Source organism: Zonotrichia leucophrys, chromosome 8 (genome assembly GCF_028769735.1).
Source record: "Zonotrichia leucophrys gambelii isolate GWCS_2022_RI chromosome 8, RI_Zleu_2.0, whole genome shotgun sequence".
In the NCBI taxonomy this organism is placed as follows: Eukaryota; Metazoa; Chordata; class Aves; order Passeriformes; family Passerellidae; genus Zonotrichia; species Zonotrichia leucophrys.
Window position 1 is genome coordinate 16,728,817 of NC_088178.1, and position 25,027 is coordinate 16,753,843.

The 25,027-nt window shown below is 43.4% G+C and overlaps 1 protein-coding gene across 1 annotated transcript; it reads left to right on the forward strand.

The window, feature by feature from the left end:
• The first annotated feature begins 3,223 nt into the window (after positions 1-3,223).
• On the forward strand, positions 3,224-25,011 carry LOC135451059 (vitellogenin-2-like). The gene is made up of 35 exons (XM_064719898.1): positions 3,224-3,266; positions 3,618-3,638; positions 3,814-3,965; positions 5,598-5,849; positions 5,987-6,148; positions 6,252-6,400; positions 6,808-6,958; positions 7,063-7,220; positions 7,301-7,466; positions 7,950-8,075; positions 9,081-9,299; positions 9,696-9,913; positions 10,031-10,128; positions 10,554-10,678; positions 11,286-11,387; positions 11,982-12,101; positions 12,192-12,381; positions 12,715-12,808; positions 13,643-13,828; positions 14,033-14,171; positions 14,960-15,188; positions 15,272-15,447; positions 15,659-15,973; positions 16,242-16,289; positions 16,440-16,526; positions 17,058-17,270; positions 17,363-17,505; positions 18,829-18,967; positions 19,687-19,822; positions 21,096-21,282; positions 22,531-22,622; positions 23,106-23,203; positions 23,283-23,442; positions 24,498-24,659; positions 24,772-25,011. The coding sequence occupies exons 1-35, from the start codon at positions 3,227-3,229 to the stop codon at positions 24,882-24,884; spliced, it is 5,166 nt and encodes a 1,721-aa protein (XP_064575968.1). The 5' UTR covers positions 3,224-3,226; the 3' UTR covers positions 24,885-25,011.
• The last annotated feature ends 16 nt before the right edge of the window (positions 25,012-25,027 follow it).

The following is a 25,027-nucleotide window of genomic DNA, read 5'->3' on the forward strand; positions in this document are numbered from 1 at the left end:
GCTGCTGCAGGGAGCAGCAGGCTCAGGGAAAAAGCCTGAATCTCGTGTCCCTGGGCAAGGCTGCTCTGAGGGAGCCGGGAACACGTTAAGTTTCTGGTGTGCCACGTGCAGAAGCTACGGTGAATGGGTGTCCTGGAGCAGGACAGGGTGGGGCACACCAAGCATCATCAAGCACAGCACCTGCCAGAGGCTCTGAAGCTGAGCCAGACCTCTGCACTCTGGGGGAGATGCCCCAGTCTCTGTGCCCAGCAGGAGTCGCGGCTTCAGCCACCCCCAGGTGGGCTCTGCCTCCTGCCCTGCCCCAGCTCTGTGTGGGCATGGCCAGGGATGCCTCATCTGCCCTGAGCAGGGCAGCCAAAGAATCCCAGCAGACCTGGAGGGTGTTTTCTGCTTGCCTTAAGGCTCTGTTTCCAGGCTGAATATGCACACTGGGTGAATGGGATTTTGAGAACATTCTGTAAAAATTGTGTTGTTTTGCTCTCCCCAGCAGCTTTTGCACCTGCAATGGATGCACATACCTGAGTTTTCTGTTTGGATATCAGTTTTATAGTTCAGAAAGGTAAAGTCCTTAGACCAGAAGAAATCTGTTTGAAAGGTCTAAATATACCATTCTATGCAGTTTAGATGCTGCCATGGTAACCTGCTCTGCAGAATGCTGGGGAGCAGGCAGCAGCAGCAAAGCCATGAGCTGGTGGTTTGCTGCTAGCCTGGAACTCACACAGGGCAGTGATGGAAAGCACAGACTTTCCAGGTAACCTCCGGCTGCATCCAGCAGAATCCAGGGCTTTATGTGGCCCCTGTGGGCAATGCTGGCACAAACTTCCAGTTTCAGCTGGGGCAGCCCATGGGGCTCTCCTCTTCCCAACATGCCAAGGCTGGAGTGGAGTTTTGGGGGAATTGTTTTTCAGCAGCCTCAGCATGCAGGTGTGCTGAACCCCAGCAGCACTGCCCTGGCAGGAGAGCCTGGGTGAGCATCAGCCAGGGCAGGCAGAGCCTCTGTGGGACTGCAGGCCAGGCGGGAGTAGGCGTCCATCTCATGAGGGCCCATGGAGAGCCCGCAGCAGCCTCTGCTCCTCTCTCCACTGCCACAGTTCGAGGGAAATGGGCTCAGCCAAACTGTTTGTCACCCTCACAATTTTCTGAGTTTGGGGATTTTTTTTTTCTCTCTTCTTTTTAATTCAGGTCATATCCTTCTGAGAAATACTAGTGTAAAAGGGCTGTGAATATATGGGGGCAAAGACTGGGATTTGAAATTGTTATTGAGGTACTGAAGAAGTGACCCAGAAAAGGAGAGGTTTCAGTTTCATTGAGAAGTCACTAGAGACAAAGCCCTTGCCAGCAGGTTTAGGTGACCCTTGAGGCAGAAGAGCAGATGTCCCTGTGGCAGCAGCATGGCTGGGATGACCAGGGATGCAGCATCTGCTGCCCAGAGGGAGGGACGGGGTGGGATGGGGACAAGATTCTGCACTGCTGTTGATTTTGGGGAGACCCTGCCCTTGGAGCTGGGTGCAGCCTGTACAGCTGCCAGCGAGAGCCCTTATTTTGAGGAATGCTGTTTGACCTTTATTTTGAGAAGTCACTGTTACAGTGTGATGTTGCAGTGATATAGTGTTATAATTTTGAGAATACAAGCGTTGTTGCATTTAATATTGCCATCACAGCAGCTTTCTACTTGTACTGCCACTGACCTCAAGTCCTTGATGCCTGCAGGATTTTTTTTTTTTGTAAAACCCAAACCTGTGCAGCTGCTATAGCTATGCCATAATAGCTTTTGAGCCTTGAGTACCAGTGGCCAGCAGCTGTATACTCAAATCCTTAAGTACATTTACCAAATCTCCAAAGACATGACAAAACTCTCCAGTGAATACCTTGGCTTTCCATCATGTGCTACCAGTTTTACAAGGGAAGGGGTTAAAAAAATCAGGACCTGAATACAGAGTCAGTAAAAACATGGTGAGGGATTTGTCATGCTTCAAATTTCTTTGGTATTTTTTCCCTAAAGAGGCGGTCTTTGATCTAGAAGGAAAATCCTCTGTTTGTCAGACATTATAAATTATATCCCAAAGGCTAATTATAAAAGCCCATCAGCTAAAGAACATTACAAAAACTAAGCTGTCTTGGATAGGAGCCGCTGGTCTGTGGATGAGAACATGAATCCAGTCCCTTCCCACAGAGAGGTGGGCTGCAGCAGCTTTGTTCCCACCCAGAGAGGAGAAGGTTGGTGGGGAAGCAGTGGCCACACGGTGCCAAGGTGAACCCCCAGCCCTGGGCTGCCTCAGCCCTCCCTGTCCTGATTCCTGATGGAGCACTCCATGACCTGACTGCAGGGAACAGAGCCAAACCTGGAGCCCAGAGCAGCCTGAGAGAGCTGTGGGTTTGGCTACAGAGGGACAGGGAAAATGCCTGCTGATGAGAGAAGGGGGCTCCACCATGGGCTGAAGATGTTCCCTTGCTGTGGGATGTGAAGAGTTTGGGTGGCCTGCATGTTGTCCACCTTTGTTAAGCCAAGAGGTTTGATCTGTAACACCTGTCGGCCTCACGCTGTCCCCTTTGCCAGGCAGCCCCCACCAACACCTCTGCGGCTAAAGACACCAGTGGAAGGGCTGGCACATCAGCCCTGGAAGAAAAGGCAGGAGAGGAAAGCATGGACGTCAGCAGCATTTAGCCATGGCCCTCGTGACAGTGACAGCAGGTTTGTGTCACTGGGTGAAGTCCCTGCCCCAGAGAGCAGCTCTGTGCTGACAGCCTGTCCCACCCACAGCAGGGCAGGGGTGGGCACGGTGTCACAGGAGAGCTGCCCAGGGTTTGCACAATCCTGCTGGGGCACTATCACTTAGATAAGCTGTGTGTCTTATGGTCAGGTCAGGACAACCCAGACAGAGTCAGCACAGACTGCAATAGCACCAGGTGCTCTCAGGGAGTAGGGATAATTAGTAGTTTTGTTTACATAATAATAAATTTTGGCTTTAACTATGTTTCAATACTTTTAGGTAGTTGTTTCTAAAGGTACTTTCAAGACATTCAGTTGGTGAAGTGAGAACAACAGAACTTGTGATGGTTTTGGTTCAGCAAAAATATCCATTGCCCTGACCCCAGCCCCCTCTCCCTCAAAGGGTTTGTTGGGTCGTTGATAAGAAGTTGATAATTCAACAAAATTCACTGTACCTGTTAATAATTCTTCTATAAAAGCCCCGGGTTTCCCCTGTGTACTCCAGTCACTTTTAGCATGAAGGGACTCATCTTGGCCCTGGTGCTCGCCCTCGTGGGTAAGTAGAAGCTTTACTATCACTGCTGAGCTGTGACAGCCACTGTGATCCTGAGCAAATTGCATCTCCTTGGGGCTTTTCAGGGATATTTACAACTTCATTTGCTGAAGCCCTTTAATAGCTTCAGCTGTAAACTGTTAGATTTCTGTGCTAAGCTCAGCAGCAGAGAAAAGCCAAGCAAGCAGCAGCTAGTGAGCAGGGCTGGCATGGGCTTGGTGTCCTGGGGGTGTGGGGTAAGCCCCATTTCTGGTGGTTTGCCAGCCATTAGCACACTGACTTAATGAATAATACATTAAAGGATCAACAGAAATGTTTTTTTTTTCATTAACACTTCTCTTTCCTTCCTCACAGAGGGCCAGAAGCAGGACCTTGGTAAGTGGCTCCCCTGCCAGGCAGCAGCTCCCTTGCTGCCTTCCCTCACAGCCTTGCCTTGCCCACTGCTTGCCCCTGTTTTGTGGCAGTGGCAGTTTCATCTTTCTTTGCTGGGCTGTTCAAGTAACATCACAACAGTCATGGAAGTGTTTGTGTTATATTTTTTCCCTGACAGAGCCTGTTTTTCACATGGGCAAGACCTACCTGTACAGCTATGAGAGCATCATTATGCACGGGCTCCCTGACAGGAGCATGGCCACGGCAGGGCTGAGGCTGGCCAGCAAGGTGGAGATCAGCCGTGTGTCCCTCAGTGAGCACCTTCTGCAGGTAAATGGCCACAGGAGCCCTCCCACCTTCCCACTGAGATCATGCAGCTAAAGATGCTTCCTTCACTCCTCCAGGTGGGCAGAATAAGTGAAAAAATATGTAGAACTCTCACAAAAGCTGTGGGCCCTACCCACTGCCCCTCCAGGCCCCAGCAGTTTCCCTGAGGCAGTGAAGATTCCCCAGCAGGGACAGAGGTGTGGACATGGGCACTGAGCTCTGCACCCTGCACACCAGGTTATGGCCGGGAGAGCTGGGGGCACTGCTGAAGGGTCTGCAGCTCATCCAGAACGCTTTGGTCACTGGCAGGGATCTACAGAGAGCACCACAGGCTGGCTCACAGCCTGCTCCTCTGCAGTAAGGAGCTGGAGCTGCTCCACTCTGCTGCCATCAGGGTCTGGGCCCCCTGACTAAAGGTACCTTGGGTTCACCTCCATACAAAATATGGCAGACAGCTGCTTTAAACAAATGTCCTAACATAATTTTACCAAGGCAACACTAAGCTTGGGTATGAACATGAGCATTCTAGAATGAAATGTCCATGTTTTTTAACCTGATCCATTGCCTAAAAAAGCTCAGCACTGGAATTCAGCTATCACATGAGAAAGACCCAACTGTCTCCATTATCCCACTTTTGATACTGTTACTCATCAAAAAGATTAAACCAAACAGTTTAAAATACTGGCATGGCACAAAAGGCCACAGACTAGTGACTGAGAAGACAGCACATGGAGAAAAAGCTGTAGGAGCTGCCCTTAGCACTCACCTAGGAGTTTTCTCAGTCTGTAATCCTGCACATATGTAAGTGAAACAGTGAAGGAATACCTATTGTAAAACTACACAAGGCTGCAGTTGCAGGCTCTGTGTAACCTCACCGGAGTTGAGACAGGAGCCTTGAGTAGGATTTAATTTGAGAAAATGTGACAAGAGGCAAGCCACCCTTACAGCATCGATTATAAATGCCTAAAATAAAATAGAGCACTGAGCCCACACCTTTTCCCTCTGCAGGAACAAGCACTTAATGTACGAGGGTGGGAGGTGTGTGTGTGAGGGACTGGATGGGTCTGTGCTTGCAGGCACACATTTCCACTAGGTAGCAGTCAAGGACTTGAGCACAGGCTTTACAGCCAGAGGAGCTCAAGGGGTGTCAGCCACTTCCAAAGGTGTGAGCTCTGCTCCCCCATCAGCTGTGCTGTGCCTTTGGTGCTCGGGACGTGCTGGACCTGGAGCAGCAGCCAGAACAGTCCCTGTGTGCTCGGCCAGGCAGCTTGGGCAATAATGGCTCGGCTGCCTTGCAGACTGAAGGCAGATCTCACTTGTCATCTGTGGGAAAGGAGTGAGTATCCTGCCTGTACTGATTGCTGGTAGCTGGTGTTTCACTCAGCCCACAGGCTTCATCACACTTGCTGAACTTTCAAATTCTGCTCACATAATCTTATTTTTCTGGCAGAAATCCTTCATGGAAGTTTGCATTTCCTAGGCTGAGCGCAGGAGTCCAAACTGGAAATTGTTTCCTGCAATGTTAGACGAGTGACATTTGTCTTGCTATGGAAGAGGAGTGTCCAGTTTCTGTATGATAGCACTATTTCAATCTGATGGTGAACAGTATGATTGTTTTCCTATTTTTGCTCACAGATTCGATCACCAAAGCTGGAGGAACACAATGGCTTCTGGCCCACTGACTCCTACACTCCGTCTTCGAGGCTCTCAGAAACCATTGCTGCCTGTCTCAGCCAGCCCTTTAAGTTTGAATACACTGAAGGAAGGGTTGGGAGTATTTTTGCCCCTGAAGACTGTCCTGTTCTGTGCACTAACCTAGCGAGAGGGGTTCTGAACATGCTGCAGATAACCATCAAAAAGACACAAAATGTGTATGAGCTACAGGAGGTTTGTTTTTTCCATTCAGATTTTACTTTTAGTCTCATTTCAAATTAAAGAGTAAGTTATATTTCCCAGACCATTTTCTTTGACCTTTTTATTGCTGTTTCAAGTGGGCATTCACTGTGTTTAACCCATACTTGCAGGCTGGGATTGAAGGCATCTGCCAAACCAGATACGTTATCCAGGACGACAGCACGAATAAACGTGCCACAGTTTCCAAAAGCAAGGACCTGACAGACTGCCAGGACAAAGCAGTGAGGAACCTGGGGATGGCCTACGTGCGGCCCTGCCCCACCTGCGCCCTGGTACGAGGGCAGGAGCCACCCCTGCACTGCTGCTCGTGGGCCTTTGGCTCCTCTGGGCTCACCAGCCCACTCCTGTTTCTGAGTGGTCTCTTTGCACTTCTAGAAAGCCAGAAACATTAAGGGCACGGTGACATCCACCTACAAGATCAGGTATGACGACAGCGGGGCATCGTTGACGTCTGCTATGTCGGACCAGGTGTACCAGATCTCTCCTTTCAATGAACCCAACGGGGCAGCAGTCGTGGAGGTGAGGTAGGCACTGTGCATGTCCTTACATTATCACAGCCAGGAGGAGATGCTTAAAACTGATTATATATTTGCTGTTGATTTGTGAGAGGAGAAGAAGTGTCTGGCCTGTGGCTGCCAAGGACCAAAACACCATACAGCTCCTGGGATGCCCAGCCCAGGATGCCCAGGGTGTGTCAGCTGGCCTGTGCCCTACTGTTTAGGCCACCCAAAACATCTGTCCAACCTCTCAGAGACTTTAGCAAGCTCTCACAAAGGCTTTTGCAGTCTATGGCTTTTCCAGATAATCCAGAGCCATGGATGAACAGAGAAGGGCCCCTCCATTTGCAGTCCAGTCTGCTCCAACGCTGTGCAAGCTCTCCATGCACAGTGTGCTTGCTGTCTACTGATGCATTTCCCTCTTTGCCTCGAAGACAAGAGCTGTCCTTGGTTGGCACTAAAAGGCCTCCTCTCAGTGAACCAACAGTTCAGCTGCATAAACAGGGGAGTCTTCGCTACCATTTCTCAGGAGAGCTACTCCAGATGCCAATTCCTCTATTAAGGATAAAAAATCCAGATTTACAGGTATTGAGGCTTACTTTCATCCACTTTCACTATTTATAAGGTTAACAGGTCATCACATAATTACTTTAGACATGAATATTTCCAGCTGTCTGTTTTTCCCCCAGCTAACAGAGACGCTGCGGCAATTAGTTGAGAATAACGAGAAAGGGGCCACCAAAGAAGCTTCAGCCAAGTTCTTACAAATGATCCAGCTTTTTCGTGTAGCAACTCTTGATCAAATTGAGTCTTTGTGGCTGCAGTTTGTCAAGGAACTCCCCTACAGGTAACTATGGCCTTCAGCCAGGGATTCTGACCAGAGGCACGCTGGGCAGTGAGGATGATGAGTGCTCCTTTCCCTGGCAGGCCCTGGTTCCTGAGTGCCATCTGTGCTGCTGGAGCCACTGACACGTTTAGATTCCTGAAGCAAAAAATCCATGACAAGAAGCTGAACATCTGGGAAGCAGCAGTGACTCTCCCTCTCGCCTTCCATTTTGTTACGCCAAACATTAAGACCCTGGAAATTGCCTCAGTGAGTACAGATAATTCGTCCTTTTGTTTTCCCTCTCACTCCTTATTAAAGGTGAATTCATAGGATTACAAGTGAAAGATACAACATATTTCCATCTAAATTTGTAAAATGCAAGGTATTAACAAAAATGGAAAATGTTTCAGAAAATGTTCCCAAACACTTGTTGCCAAAAGTTTGTAATGATATTTTATATTAGACCCCACAAACTAAAACTGCTGTTGATTCTTTTTGCCAAATCAGAAGTTAAAAAGAAAAAAGACGAACTCAAGAAAATAATATGTAATCATTATCTAAAGAGCATACAGAATAACTGGGGCAAATCTACTTAATTTTCTTGTCGCTGAATATCTAGAATTTGATTTAATTCCTGAAATTATTTAGAAACAGCACAAATCAATTTTATCTATTTCTCACATCCATTTATTGATAAATACAGCTCTAATTACTAGAAACAGTAAAAAATTATACTTCTCCCTTCTGCAGAGTTTTCTGACCTGTCCCCAAATTCAGAAAGTACTGATGCATAGGATAATTGTCTACCTAGGATATGGTAGCATGGTGAATAAATACTGTGCTCACGCTTTACTGTGTCCAAATGAACTTCTTCAGGTATGTGACTCTCATTTCTTACTCATAAAAGGTGAAAAATTTTTAAAAGTGCCTTTAATTTAGCTCTCACAATGCTGGCAATCAGGTAACTCACTATTTGCATGCCTCACTCAGCAATGCAAAGACAGAATGAAACACTGAGCTGATGCCTTTGAAAGATCAGGCTGGAATAGTTCAGAATTTCAAATGTAATACTAGAAGCCCATTGGGATAATGGATCCTGTAACCAGCCTGAAACTGAGTTAAGTTGTGACAAAACTTGGATTAAAGCAAAATAATCATGATTCTATGATTCCACTTTGACATTAGGTAGAGTATACTTAAAAAGACAGTGAAGTGTGAATATAAGCAAAGCTCTAGGTATGTCATAGGTTAGGGCTTCCAAGGAAGCCCTGCTACACAATTGCATTTCACTGTCAGAAATATTCAGAACATTGTCCTTGGACTGTGCAGTCCCAGCTCCTTGCTCAGCAGGACCACAGCACTGAGAAGGCCTTGCTGTGTTTGACATGTGTCTCAATCTTCCAAAATAAAGTGAAATAAAGCCACACCACCAAAATGGTAATTCTGCTTCTCAGAACAGCAGAACTGTTCAAGTAAACTTAAAATTATTGTAGGAAGTGAAAAATGCAAGCGCAATTTGGCAGGGCTGGCAGAGGTGGCCCTGGGAACAACTGAGCTTGGCATGAGCTCAGCACTGCCTTTGGACTTGCAAAAGGCTCTTTGGTGCAGGCACCCACCTGGGATTGTCTCCTACACTCAGGCTCAGGCACAATTCAAAATCAACTACAACACTGTGCAAGGAGAAAACCAAGTTTATTTGTATGGTCCATGTTTAGCATCCTGATAAGGATGGGATTTTCCTGGGAGAAAAGCCTGAAGAGCTCAGTTCTGGGATTTGCAGCAGTAATTGTTCTGCTTGCTATGGAAAGCACATTTTTATGCACTACTACAAGATCATTGACCATTACCTGGTGAGGTTAACAGTATCTGCTTCATTTTCAGCCACTCCATGACCTTGCAACTGAAGCCACCAGCAGAGGTGATGCCAAAGACATGTCCTTGGCCCTGAAAGCCATGGGCAATGCAGGAGACCCAGCCAGTATCAAACGCATCCTGAAGTTTTTGCCAACGTTTTCTGCAGCTGCAGCTTCATTACCAAACAGAATTCATGTTGATGCTGTTTTGGCTTTAAGGAAAATTGCAAGAAAAGATCCTGCAAAAGTAACTGCAATTATTATTTAAAAAAACGTCTTAAAGGGTATGGATTGGGTTTGCTTAGTGATTCAGGAATAACAAAGCCATCAGGTAATGTTAGCAACTCTGGACAGGCTTCTCAGTTACTGGTCTTCCTCCTGCCCATGCTGCAAACTCCTGACATCATCCCATCCTTGCTGATATCCTGGGAAAGAGTGCTTTAATCCCTGTAAATGGCAGTTTCTCCCAGCCCTGCTCACTGTGCACCCAGCAAATATCCTCATTTTCAGTGACAGCTGCCGTGCCCACATCTCTTGTTCAGGGTTCTGTTCTCCATCCAGTGCAGAGAACATATGCACTGTTCTGGAAGCACTGCTCACAGGAAGTTATGGGCTTCTCAGAGGTTCTCTGTCCCCCCTGTAGGTAAGGGAGCTCACCCTGCAGGTGTTTATGGACAGCACGCTTGCTCCCAACGTCCGAATGGTGGCTTGTGTCGTTCTCTTCGAAACCAAGCCTGCTCTTCCAACAGTAACAGCTCTGGCCACCTCGCTGCTGACAGAGCCCAGCCTGCAAGTTGCCAGTTTTGCATATTCACACATGAAGGTTTTGGCAGCAGGCAGGATCCCACAGCTCCATAAACTGTAAGTAGAGGAAGAAGTATATTTTTAGTAGAAAACTGAGATTTTTTTTTCCATGCAGTTTTCTAAGAATTTGGTCGCAGTAGACTCTCTTCATATGATTTTCATTCTATTACTCAGATCTGCTGCTTGCAATGTTGCCATTAAACTCCTGGGCCCCAGACTTGACAGGCTGAGCTATCGCTACAGCAAGGTCCTTCAGATCAGTGACTATTCCTGTGAGTACCAGCTGCCCTGTGCACTTCCTCAGCTTAGGTAGCCAAATGCCTCTATTGTGTTCTGTAATTTTCATCCAAAATCCAATTATGAACTGTGAGTTTAGTGCACTCTTGAAATAGAAAAAGCAGAAGAACTTCCTAGAATGCAAAATTTCCTGTGACTCTTCCAAATCCAAATCTCTGGTATCTGCTTGGGAAAATGGTGCTTGCACACAGATTTAGGCCTCCTTTTTCAGTCCCTCAGGTTGTGTTGACTCTGCCATAGAATAAAGTCCTCCTCTTGAGGTTGCAAGCTTGAGGACCTATGGGACTGAACCCTGACAGAGCCCCTTGTGATCTTGACCCCTCAGCACATAGCTGAGGTGGTTTATGTGCACCAGAACCTTGGAGACCCTAATTTCTGCTGCTTTTTATTCCTGTGACAGTTCAGTATCAGGCTGGTGCCATTTGGAGGGTCTATCTAATGAACAGCCCCAGCACCATGTTTCCATCTGACATAATCACAAAAGTAAGAGGCTATTATGCAAACACTGCAATGGATATTATTGAGGTAAGTATTGCATTAAGACAGCCAGCTTTTGGACTGTGATGTAGTGTTTAACTCCAGTTCTGGCTGTGAGGGCGGACGTGGAAGGGAAAATTTAGATAATGATTATGATTTTACTTCTTTTATTTGGGCTTCTTGACACACACATTCATCAATGAACACATCCAGTATAGGCATGTAAGTCTAGGAGCGGAGGAAAGCTTATGCAGCAGAACATCCATCTGCCCACCTAAAGTCACATGGGATCCAGGGTATTTTGCATAAGTACAGGGAAATTAAATTTCAGCCAGCAGCACAGCCGGGGCAGCACAAAGCTCCATGTAACAGCATGCAGGAATTCACACAGCTTCTTGAGCAAGCTTTGCAGCCTGGGCTGAGTTCTGCCCTACCCTAAAATTATCCCTGCTGACTAATTTAAGGCTGGCTGGCTCAGCACGTCCTCAGCATCTGCAGCCATAGCCTGCAGCCACCCACCAGGTACACATGTCCTTATAATGCAATGGCTTAATGAAACAAGTATTTCATGTGGCCTCAGTGAGTTAATCCCAGGCACAAGAGTTTTCCTGAGCTCTCTTGTACTTGGGCTGTGCTGCCTGACTCTTTCCTACAGGTGGCTTTCCGGTCACAAGGCCTCACCAAGCTCCTGAGGAAGAAGAACATTCCCTTTGTTGAGTATGACACGTACAAGACCCTGAAGGAGCTGGGTAAATCGGTATGTCTGGGCACCTTTCTGACCTGTCTACATCAGACAGCTCCTCACAGCACCAGGGTTGCATCACCCACCCACTGAGCCATCCCTTTGATGTTTCTGGAAGAAAGGAGTCCGTCATCCTGTTCAGTCATGGAAAGCTGCACTTACATTGTACTTACTCTCTCAACAGGTGCCACCTTTTCACTCAACATGTGTTAGCTCTTAATGTATAGAACAAAAGATGAGGCTGCTGCTGAGAGCCAAAATGTTTTAAAGTGTATGTTAGAACACACTAAGTGGTTGTTCTTCTATTTTGAAATGATAATTGAATAAGGTTTTTCCTTCATGACTCCTTGGGTGTCACCTACTACTTACAGAAGCAGAAATTACCTTGCCCTTACCTCATCCTTACATGGGGAAACTCTTTCTGAAATCAGCTATGCAATTAAGAAAGGCCACATTTGTTCAGACCTATAACATGCCTATTGGGTTTTTGGCTAAGGAACCACAGTTCTCATCCTTCAGATGAGATCTACACTTTGTTAATACATTGCTTCACTTTAAATGATATTTTCTGCTCCTTCCCTTTCTCCCCATGTCTCCTAAACACCACAGTTTCTGGGATGGAAAGAACTGCCGCCTGAAGACCCCCTGGTATCTGCTTACATCAAAGTGTTCGGTCAAGAGATTGCCTTTGCTGACATTGACAAAGAGGCCATTCAACAGACGATGCTGGTACTGACAAGGCTGCTGACTTTTTGTCTGCAATTCTGAATAACTTCCCTTCCGTGTCTCCTCTTACCTAACCTATTTCTCTGTTTCCAGAGTCTAACGGGATCATCAGACTGGCAGCCAGTAGTGAAAAAAGTGGTGGAGGAGGTCCAGAGAGGCATTTCAGGGCGATGGACCCTGCCAGTGCTGGTGGCTGAGATGAGGCACATCGTCCCCACTGTCGCTGGGCTGCCCCTGGAGCTCGGGCTGTGCGGGGCCGCGGTGGCCCAGGCTGCAGCTGATGGTGAGCGTGGGAAGGCAAACTGAGCAGCTTCCACACACAACTGTGGGCCCAATCCCTCTGCTCAAACTGAATCCTCTATAATCTTGAAAGATACCCCAGTAATATTGAAACCTTAGTGACCAGCTGCCTCTGAAGCCTTTGAGAAGTAATTAGGATATTTCACCTGAGATATATTTGTATAACTCTGGTTTGGTATTAGCAACCTTTAATCATATAAAGTATTTCAAAATGTAAAAGCACTGCCCTTGCCTTAATGACTATGCTTATTGAAAGTATTTTATCCCCATAATTTATTTTTTCTCTGTTCATATAATTTCTGTCTGTCTTTTTCAGTGGATGTAAAGTTATCACCCCCAGTATCTGACAATTTTAAACCCTCACAGTTGTGGGAATCCAAGACGGATATTCATGCTGACATCAGGCCAAAGTAAATATTACATATATATTCACATACACACACAAGCATTAATATTTATATTTATAGCTATAGTTATATCTGACATAGATATGTGGTGACACAGATATATGTCAGTCATATCTGACACAGATATGTATAGCTACATGTAGTTATACAGGAATCTTACTTGTCCCAGATTTTGGACAAATCTGCTAGTCTAGAGCAGCAAAGTTGTGAGAAAGTAACACAATCCCCTGATGCTTTACAACCCTGCAAATCCAGCAATGTGCATATTATCCCACAGGATACTGTGCTATTCTGCCACTGCAAGAAATGCTTACGTTTGTATTTGTTCAATGACTTAAGATACTAAGATGTGAAAATATATTATCTTACGTATCAAGTTTTTGACAATTTCAAAGCATACAATGGCATCATCATCTGACATAAGCTAGAAGGATTTCAGGGGGCAAAGGGATTCAGGATGCTTCTGGATCTGCAAAAGCAACAGTACTAATAATGATAATAGTAACAATGATGATAATAGTAATAGTAGTGATAATATTATAAAAATAGGCAGAATCTGAAGCTACGAGATTCTGGAGTTAGCTTGTCCTCAAGCAATGACAATGACAATACCAGTGACAATGCAATCAGAAGGTCCATGTTAGCTTTGTTTTTCAGACAAACCACGTTTTCCAGTGGCATCTTAGCTTTTCTCTTATCCTGTTGTGATAAATCTCTTCATCCATCTGTAGTGGGTCTTACAATAAAAGAACAGCATGAAAATGTACTTTTGCATTTCAAAGTTAAATTTTTGCATATTAATATATAATTATGCCTGGTTTTACTCCACTCTTTCAGAGCATATTTTCATATGATTGCAATGGTGGGGATTAATACACAGTACTTTCAGAGTGGTTTTGAATATCATGCAGAGTTCAGTGCCAACACTACAATGAAATTTGATGCCAGGATAAATATGAAAGAGAAAAATTTGAAGATTGAAACCCTTCCCTGCCATCAAGAGGTTGAGCTCGCAGCTGCGAGGTACAGAAGAGCTTTTTTCATTTTGCTTGCTCTGTGTTACTGATTTTGAGTTCCCTGTTATAAAATAACAAGTACACAACTACTTGTTAAGGGCTGCCATGCCTCAGCAGTCATACAAAGCTTTGTAATGTCTTTTTTGCACCAGGAAAGACAGGTAGAGTCAAATCAGAAGATGTTATTGTGTGCCATTTATCACCTCCACAGGAGTGAAGTTTATGCTATTTCAAGGAACATGGAAGAAGTAGATTCTGAAAAGAAATCCCAGATTTTCCCCAAAGGAGAAATACCAAGTATCTCTGACCAGGAGTCAACAGGAGGATCATCAAAACCTGGTGGCTGGAAGGTAAGGAAGCCTCTTGCCACCTGTTCTGCAAACAGGCAGAGAGCAGAGAGCTGAGAAGGGCTGGGCACCCCTGACATGGGAGTTGGCCAACCAGATCACAAACACAGGAATGGTGAAATTCAACAGGGGCCTGATACTTCCCACACCAAGCCTAAAACCCAATGGGTTCATTACATGATCCTTCACAGTCCACTCACTTTCTTCTCTGCATGCAGGCAGGGCTGCTTTGACAGCATGTCTTCCTATTTCTTTACAGTCATGGGAAGGTGTCTGAAATTCACATCCTCTGTACAATATCTCTTTTTTTTCTTTATTTTTTCTGAATCAGACTAACGTGAAAAATAAGGTTCTTGGGCAGGATATAGATTTTTCTTCCCAAATCCTGATATGACCCTGAGTGGATTGCAGGAGCACATTCTGTCATGTGCTCTTCAGCTCCTGAGGCTGGTGTGGGATGGCTGCACTGGCTTCCAGCAGGAGGACCAGAAGCCTGAAATGGATGCAGAGGGACTGCCTCTGCAAAGAGCCCTGCAGGTTCTCATTGGAAGTGTGTTTGTGAAGCACTGCCTGAGAAAGGGTGGGCAGGAGAGATGTCCTCTTCTACAGAGCATTTTGCAGGAAACTGCACTGCTTTCAGTGCCTGCATGTCTAATTCTCAGCATTTCTTCCTTCTTTAAGCAGGACTGTCAGCATTCTCTTCATTAACTGGAGGAATTATTTTAAGAGCTGGGACAATTTTATTTTTTTATGGAAAATGACTTTATCTGCCTTATTTTTGTTTAATGCAGCAAAGCAGCATGCCTAATGCGATATCCAAAGGATACCAGCAAGGTCCAAAAGAGATACATCACAACAATGCAAGAAGAAGATTTCACACACGCAGGTTCTGTAAAAAATTTGAAAGTTTGGGATGTTCTGCTTGTCTCAGCCTTAAATCACAAAATTCTGCTTCCTTAAGAAATACCTATCTGCACGAATTATATGAAGAATTTGAAGCCAAAATAATTTTAAAGCCAGGTAAAATCATAATAACAAGCTTTTCTGACAATCACTGTAGATAATGCTCAAGCAGCACAACCCTGGAATGCTTTTGCCTTTAGTTCATACAGATGCTGACATTGACAAAATACAGCTGGAGGTTCAAGCAGGACCCAAAGCAGCTTCAAAAATAATTGAGGTATCAAGCTCAGGGTCAAAGGAAGAGGGAGAGGCAGCTCCATACGAGGACATTCAAGCTAAACTGAAGAAGATTCTAGGCATTGAAGAGGTGCTCATGGTAAGAGACTTTGAGCATCAGGGAGGGAAATATCTCCTATAATGAAGCCAAGGGTTTCCATTGTGGGTGGGAAACTGGCATGGGAAAGTGAGGAGCTGGGCTGGGAGGAATTCTATTTCCTTGGAAGCCTGTGGTGAGCATCTTATCTGACAGCCAGGGAAACGTAACAGAACAAGCCATAAATTCATAATGCTTTTAACTGTTTTTGGAGGCTGCAAATAAGACACGGCGCCGCACAAAACGGATTAACAGAGAGTACAACACTGAACACACAGGCCTGTGGGCAGAGCCCAGCATACCCCACCTCTCCAGCTCATCCTCCTCCTCTGCTGCTTCCTCTGCTGATGGCAGAGAGCCTGGAGATCATCACAGGAAGGATGAGAGAAGGCAGTCTGGGCAGAAGCGTGGCAGCAGGAGCAGCAGTGGGAGCTCTGCTGGCAGCACAGCATGCAGCAGCAGCAGCAGCCAGGAGGACCACTCTGGGGACAGGCACTGCAGTGGGGACAGGGAATATTCCAACCAACAGGTAATTACCTTTCATATTATAGTGACTGCTTTTGTACATCAGAAAATTGTGCTCATAGACTGCTCATAGACGAAGAAAGAGTAATCCTGGTTCTCTGAAGCATTTCAGACCAGAATTTTGACATTTCAGAATTTTTCACTGTAAAATGTTTATAAAACTTAATTTTGCAGGTTTTTTTTTTCCATACTCAGAACTGAAATTCTTAATGCATTTTTCAAAAGTTAGTTCTTTATTTCTCTTGGATCTTACATACTATCTATTTTCACAGGCAAACCCACCTATTTACCAGCTTTTGTTTAAGCCAGCGGATGAACAGGTACATTTACTGCATGCAGCATGTACAACTAGTCTTGCTGTCTTTCTGCAATTGGATCCTAGTTCTCTGGGAGTGAAAATATGATCAATTAATTCTGCAACAGCTTCCAGTGGTAGGCACCTGCTTCAAGGCGATTCTTTGTTTTTGCAGGACACAGGAGGGGAAATCCTGAACATCAGCATCAGCTCTTCTTCTTCCTCAGCTAGTGATGAAGATTTCTCCAGAGCCATATCTCAGGTGACTGTCTTAATCTGCAAGAAACCCAAACATTTACTTTGCATTTCCAGTTTTTGTAAATTTATAACAGATAGGAAAATTACAGTGATTTAGCATAATAGGTATATAGAAAGAAATTGAACTGTTTCTTATATTATAAAGGTGAGCACATTGGATAATCACTGACTGTAATTTTATATTCATTGTATACAGGTTACCTTTTTGAATGAAATTGGAATGTATTGCTGTATATGTTGAAATTTGTCTTGCTCAGTAAATAATTCACTGCAAAAACCAGAACACTTTAGAAGTGCAGACCTGCTGGATCCGAAGCTGGTTTCAGGGATGTTTTCCTTGTGTATCTTTCTGTAAAAGTTTAGGAGTTGACTCTGCCAGTCTTTTGTTCATTAGGCATTGAAATTACAAAAAAATTTACAAAAAAAATCCCATCATAGTTGTCTTACTTGTATTGGTCATGCCAGTGGTTTTACTATGGTAATTCTAATGCCTTCTTTGTGTCTTTGGTCTCTGTTTCCTCTCTACTCACCAAAGCCTGAATTCTTGGGGGACAGAAAGCCACCAGTACTGGCTGCAGTTCTTCGTGCCATCCACAGAAACAAGCAGCCAACAGGATTTCAGCTTGTCCTGTACACTGACACACAGCCCAAGGGTTGGAGAATACAGATGTTTGGTTCAAGCATCACAGGGCCAAGCAGATGGAAACTCTGTGCTGATGCTTCAGTAATAAATTACCAAAAAATATCAGTAAGTTTAAAATATCAATCGGCCCAAATATAAATGAAACATAATGATCTTACTATGTTTTATGTAAAAAATTATTTATTTCCCTTTTCTAGGGTTCTCTTAAATGGGGTAAAAATTGCCAGGACTACCAGATTGTTACTCAGATAGCAACAGGGCAATTTGCTGCTTACCCAGCTATGCAGATGAAGCTGGAGTGGCTGAAAGTGCCTTCAATAATCCGAACAACTGCAAAATGGTGAGATTTCATTTTAGTCTTTGAAAAATATATGTCAGTGCTCCAAATAATTGCAGGTTCAGTTCTGCAATTTTCAAGCTAGAAAAAATCCCTTAAATCAGTAGGATTTTATAAAATCAGATTACAAATCTTTGCTTTCTCTGTATTCATTCCCTCAAAGCATAATTACTGCATTTTTGTATGCAAGAAGACCACTTGGGATGATGGGATTCACCTGATCTATTGCAGACTTGTAATGTAAAGTGCCTGAATTAAAAGATTGCTCTTGTCATGATTCCTGATTCATGGAGGCTCAGAGCAGAAACCTGACTGTGGGTCTCTGATGAAATCAATCTCTTACTTAATTTCCTAATACAGACACTTGCCTCTGGCTTCTAAAGCAGGTGGTACAAATACTTCTCATAAAACTTATGCACATTAAATAACATATATTTTATGACAGTTAATGTAAGAAAACTGAAAACTGTACATTCTGGGTTCCATTCACGTGTTTCTCCTTTCTAATGAAATATCTGTTGCATTCATTCATTGTATCCCTCCATGCATCTGCCTGCAATAACATATAGATACACATTGAAGCCTATTTTTTTGGCATAGCGCTACTAAACTAATAATGTACAGCAACTCAGTTAACTAAACACACAACACAAGTTTTCACATCAAAGGCATACAGGTGATTTGATAAAAATCTCCTGAAGAAGGTCACTTTTTACATTAGATTGAATTACCCAAAGCTGTTATCTGCTCTTATTAGAGGAGATTAAACCGTCCAATTGACAATACTGGAGCAAAGCCACAGAATTTACCTTTTATTTTCTACTCGGAGCTTATGCCTTTTTATAAAGGAACATTTTCTGTATTTCTCTATGAGTCCCAAGCTTGTTTCGAAACTCATTCATAGAGATCCTTCGATCAGCTTGTTGACAGCCTTAGTGGGCAAAGGATCCTTGCCTAAAATTACCACTGCATGACTGACCTACTAAAGTGGAATACTAATTTAGCATTTTTTTAGCATGTTCGTATTTGGTGGCTTATGTAATTGATGCCTATTTTCAAGTCTGAATGTGTTTAAAACAAATTTGCCACACTTTTCTTCTCATATTACTCTCCCGTCCAGAGTCTTTTGTACCAATTTTATAGCAATTAAAAAATAAAATTGCTGCCTCTCCTTCAATATACAACATCACCAAACCCTGATGCAAAACATACCCTGATGCTAACACATATGCATATTACTTTATGGAGGTATTTTAGTGTGAACAAATAATAATAATTTCTTTCAAAGACAGTTCATTTTAATAACTTCCCTTTTTTTCCCCCCAGGTTTTACTCATTTCTCCCAGGAGCTGCCTATTTGCTTGGGCTTTCCCAAAGGCAACAGCTTAGTCCCTCTCACCAGGCAACCTTGGTTATGGCTTTGACATCCCCAAGAACCTGTGATGTTGTCTTTAAGTTGCCAGAGGTAACAATTTCCATCATCTTTTATCCTGAAGCAATCAATACCTAAGAAATGGATTATTAAGGGTTTTTTAACCTGCTGATTAAAAAAAAAACAAAACTATAAACAAGCTGCCTTCAGAAGACATTATATTCATGCAGTTGGTTTTAGTATGAAAATATCTTACAACATATTTGTCTTTCGCATGTATGCTTATTTCATATGTTTGCAAGCATATAAAATAAACAGGCTAGAAAACATTCATCATGACTGACAGCAAGTTAAAAAATAACTTATGAAAAAGCCAACTCCTCCCAAAATCTTAAGAAAGATGACAGGTGTTCCTGTGCTCTGGGAAAGACAGCAAAACCAGGCTGTTGAGACAGCCAAAGCGCAGCACTTGATGTACAGGCAGAAAGAATGTGTGTAACTCAGGTGAGCAAACTGCTCAGCCTGAGAACAAATGTGATGTACAGCTACCCAAAAAGCTGCAAATTGGTGACTATCCAAATTCATTTCTAGCACTACTGTGCCACAGGTTGCAGATGTGTCACACTGTACAACTATTTCATGCTGTAGACAGAGGACTTGATTTCTTTTTCTCTCTGACAGAAATCCAGATGCTAATTTAGATTTCAGTCAGCACAGTTGTCTTGGAAAATTAGAGGAAAATGCTACCTCATCTCTATACTGTACTTTGCATTTCCATTCCCATTCATGTTTGTTTCCTGCCTGATTTTCAGCTCACAATTTATGACACAGCCATCAGTCTGCCCCTGCCAGTCCCTTCACATCCAGGCACAGCCATCTCAGCATCACCATCCCCAGGCTGGAAGATCTTTTCCCAAGCAACACTTTTACTCACTGAAAGTCTTAAAGGTCAGCAAGTAACTATCTGCACAGCCATTGATTGACTTTGTAAATTTTGTAAACATGATTTACACTTTTGTTGTAATTTTTTTTCACTTATTTATTCACTTAAAAATCAGTCGGATGTCAGATAGAAACAAAGCATCTCTATGAAAATCTGTGAAGCTGCAAAGATATAAAAAAATGGAGGCATACTAGGAAGATTAAACATTCAATTCCATGCCAAATAATACTTTCAAATACTTCCATTCCCAAATGCATCCATTTCAGCTTCACAGCAAAAATTGTTTGTGATGAAAATACAATATGAAATCTGTGAGAGGAACATCTAAGTGACCTCAGATTTAGGGGGCTCTGCTTGATTAACACTGTTATGTTGAAGCTGAAACAGCTCCAAAAGTGTACTCATTAATTTCAAAACCTGCACTTTGAGTTTGAAGGGATTATTGTTTTATTAATGCTGTATTAACAGCTAATCACATTATACTTACTTAGGGTAAGTTTTAAAATGAAAAGCTTTATGTAATCCTGCAATAAGGAGTCACATTTTGTTTGGAATCAGTGGGATAATATCATACCATGCATATTTATAAGGTGTCCTTGTCCATAGCAAGGGGATTGGAATTAGATGATCTTTAAAGTTCCTTCTAACCTGAGCCATTTTATGGTATTTCTTAGGTCAACACCAGAACTAATCTGTATTAACTACAATTGTTGCAAAATAATTTCTAATCAGGACTGGTAGGATTTCCAACAAAATGCCATCACAACGAAAAAGACAAAAATGTAGTGTGGTATTTTTTCCTTCCCAACAAAATGCCATCACAACGAAAAAGACAAAAATGTAGTGTGGTATTTTTTCCTTCCCAACTTCTATTTCTAACCCTGGTTATGACTCCATAAAGGTATCTGCATTTCAGTAAACTTCCTCTAGTGGTAATGGTATGTGAATTGTTATCTACCCTTGTGAAATTCTTTTGATTACAACAAAGTTAGGAAAGCCAAAATGCCACAAACTGAGAGTTGCACCTGCTGTGAGCACAATTCATCTCACACAATGCCTGAATCACAGGTGTGTTGTCCTGCTGCCTGGGGACTGGAAAAGTTTTACTTTTGAATTACTACAAATCTAAAATTTCATCTGACAGAATTAATTCATTTCTACATCAGAACATGCAGAATCAGAATTCTTTTTTTTTTCATTTAATTACAAAACTAGAATAAAATAGCTGTCTCATTATAAATGATAAAATGCTTACTTTTTACTGGGTTTTTTTTTCAGGTCATTGTACAGTTTTCCAAAATAAGATCACAACTTTCAATGGTGTTGAATTTAACTATTCAATGCCTGTAAAGTGCTACCATGTCTTGGTGCAGGACTGTAGTCCAGAGCTTAAATTCCTGGTGATGGTGAAAAGACTTGAAGAGGCTGCTGACCTTATAGCAGTAAATGTCAGAGTTGCCAGCCAGTAAGTAATTGAAAACTTAATAAAAAATAGATGCCAAGCTGAATTTGCTATAAATGAAGATCAGATTGGCAGGGCCGACTGGCACTAGCATTAGATTCATGCCGAAAGTCAATGTCAATGGAAAGGTATCTAGGAGTGTCACTGAAATTTGGGACTTTGTCTTTTAATAGTGCTTCTGAAATATATCTGAGGTTCACAGTAACATCAAGACTTTACTGCCACAAATTCTTCATTAATTTGTTAGAACTTAACCATCTCATTTAAGTACTTAGTGACTAGGCAGACACATAAATTGTAATCATTAATCTGGTCTTCTACACTAAGCTAATAATTAGAACAAATTAGAACCCACAGTCTTTACACAGAGTTGTTGAGAAGTGGGCATAGCTAAAAAGGGCATTACTTATCCCAGATTAGAGGCACTCTCTTAGGACATCTCTCAGTTGGTACATAATATTCTAATCTATTTGAAATTCATTTAAGATACACTTTATTTCAGCCTGGAGCAATCACCACTAAATTGTATGGGATTATGCATACTAAAATCATTGTAAGGAGTATTCTTCAAAGCACATAAATATACTTTGATCCATAAGGTTTCATTACAAGTAATTGTTTATTTCTGAAAAATGTGTGCCTAACTGTGCCATAGTGTTAGAGAAACAGAGGGAATCTAGTATTCCCTGCACCTGTTTTATGGAAGAACACAAAGATGCTTGTTTTATAGACTGTATCTTTTGTGATAAAGACATTCCTCATCACTGAATCATTCCTGATTGTTTCATGCAACTGTATGGATGTGCTTTTGATGTGCTTGAGCTTCATATTTCTTCTATTAGAGCAAACACTGCTCTGAAGCAAAAACTACAATACACAGCCTGTTCAGGCTGTAAGAGAACTGCCCTAGGGAGCCCAATCTCCCTTTGAAATGTAAAGCACCTTCCATTTATGTGAAGGTAATAGCAATTGGGTGGCTCTGCAGCAAGGCTCCTGCAGCCTGGTGTCTCCCTGCCTGTGCCATGGCCGTGAGCAGCCCCCAGAGATGGGCACAGCCAGGGCAGGGGCACTGGGAGCCCTCCTGCTGGCACACTGGCCTGGGCCCCCCAGCCTTCCCCTAAAGGGCAGAAGGGGGATTCATGCCAGGATGATACGAACATCCTGCAGTGATGGTTCTGCCAGAACAGCAAATTATAAGCTGAGTAGGGCAAAGGAGAAGCATTTGCTTACACTAATTTCCTTTATTTAAAGTGAGATTGACATGTATGTTTCCAATGGGCTCATCCAGTTGAAGATTAATGGTGTCCAAGCCCCAAAAGATTTTCCATATACATCTAATACTGGTAAGAGATTCATCTTTAGATTTTGTTTAATCTTTCTTGATCTTTTGATGAAGGAGAGGACATGATCCTGCAGACACATCACAAGATAAAAGAGAAAGAGTTAGGAGACTAATTTGAGAAAGAGCTAGGAGACTTTAACATGCCTCCATGCAAGATTTTCTTGTGGGTGGCAAGAAAGAGGAGCAAAGAAAGAGATGCTGGTCCTGTGCATCTTTGCAGAGACCAAAAATGCGGCCTGTGGGATGTTTTGCTGATTCCAGAGACCCACAGAACAGGAATTTAGATGACCCCTGTCACAGCCACCCCTGTGAGTGGCTTCAGCTCTTCCCAGGGCAGGGGCCAGTAGTCTTTTCACTTCCCACCATCTCTTTTGGGATTCTGTAGTGTGCATTATGTCCCCAGAAAATTACCAAAAGGTTCAGGGTAGATCCTAAAACAGTAACTTCATTTTAGGAAAGATCACATTTTTCTTTTCTGTTGCAGCTGCAAGCATGCTGCTCAGCAGTGAAAAGAAAGGACTGACACTAAAGGCCCCAGATTATGGCATAGATAAAATATACTATGATGGGCATAGACTTGAGGTAATTTTTAATTTATTTTCAGTGGGTTTAGTTTTAGAAGAAAAGCATTTACATGCAACTTTTCTGTATTTCCACAAAGATTCAAGTTGCTTTCTGGATGGCTGGAAAAACATGTGGCATTTGTGGAAAATATGATGCTGAGATAGAAAGAGAATATCGAACACCCAGTGGATATTTAGCTAAGGATGCTGTGAGTTTTGGTCACTCTTGGATCGTCTCAGAAGACCCCTGTACTGGAGGTACTAAGATCCCAACATATATTAATGTAATTGCCTTCAAATAATTAATCAATCAATCAATCAATCACATGAATAGTTGGTTTATATATATTAATTGTAGCACAGTCATCTCATTTTTTGCTAATTTTGTGATTAGTAGCCACAGAAGAACAAAGAAAAAAAATCTGGTTTTCCCGAGTTTGGTAGTTCACTGCAAGTTCTAGTTTTGTTGGGCTTTTATATCAACATCTTATGCACTGTGTAGTTACCTGGAGTTTGTGTGTTCAACTTAAAACTCTCTAAGTTGATAACTTAGTATGAAAAGGAGGAAGTTTGACTGTTGACAAAAGTAATTTTATGTTATCTTTAATAGTTTCATTCTTTATTTTACTTCTGTTATTTACAGTCTTTTAGTTTAGATTTAAAATATCATATCTAGCCCTGACTATCAAACTAGAGGGCATTTGAGGTGGGAAAAACTTGGTTTAATTTCCTCAGGCTGAAGATTAACACAGTCTGAAAACTTCAGCCTGGGAATGACTGATTGTTCTTGCCATCCAGGTCCTACATAAAAACATGAATGTGTTGGTTATATTAGGGTGCACTACACATTTTGTGTGGAACACAACCCTGTGGGCATGTGTTGGCCTTTCTGTAATGTTTTCTTAGATCAAGCTTCTCTGGGACTAAGCTACTCAGCCATGGCAAGGCAGGTGTGGTGCTGCTCACAGTACAGAGAGAATATGCCTGGGAGCCACTGCTGCCCCAAAATGAAGCGCTGTCTTAGTTTCAGTAGAGTGTCAGCTGACCAAGGTTTTCACATTATCTTTTTGGATTTGGACATCAGTGTCCCACCCAGATCCCATCTCTGTCCTTGCAACTGTGCTCCACATGCCTCATTTTCTCACAGCCTGAGCCTTTGACAAAAAGCTGATTCACTTCAACCTGATTACCTTCATCTAGCTGTGTCACCCTGTTCATCCACTGGTCTTAGTGTTTGCCAGTTCTACAAATTAACTACTGAAAGCTATTTATCTAAACTCTGTGCATGCTTTAAGAGAGTTCATGTTTTGTAGCTTGTAAACTGCAGCACAAACTTGTCAAAAGTGAGAAGCCACTTTCATTTGAGAAGGCAGCAGAAAAATGTTTCTCTGTGGAGCCAGTCCTTCGCTGTGTGAAAGGCTGCTCAGCAACCCAGACTGTTTCCGTGTCCGTGGGCTTCCACTGCGTTCCAGCCGGTGAGTCTGTTGAGCAGTGCACGCCACGCCGTGTCACCGGGGATCTGTGAAAACCGCACTGACACAGGAGCGCCCCGATGTAAAACCAACCCCGCTCTCCTTTCTCCTCCAGACTCCGCTCTCAGCCTGGACGGGCAGCTTCGGCTGGACCAGAAATCCGAGGACGTCGTGAGCTCGGTGTCCGCTCACACGGCGTGTTCGTGCCAGCAGCAGTGTCCGGCCTGAGCCCCGCTCCGCCCGGCCGCCTCGGGCAGCGGGGATCGGCCCCGTGCCCTCGGGGAGGCCGTTCTGCCCTGCTTCTTCTCCCGGGGATCCTGGAAACAACCCGGGCACCCTTGAGGGTGACATTTCAATAAACAGCTGCTCTC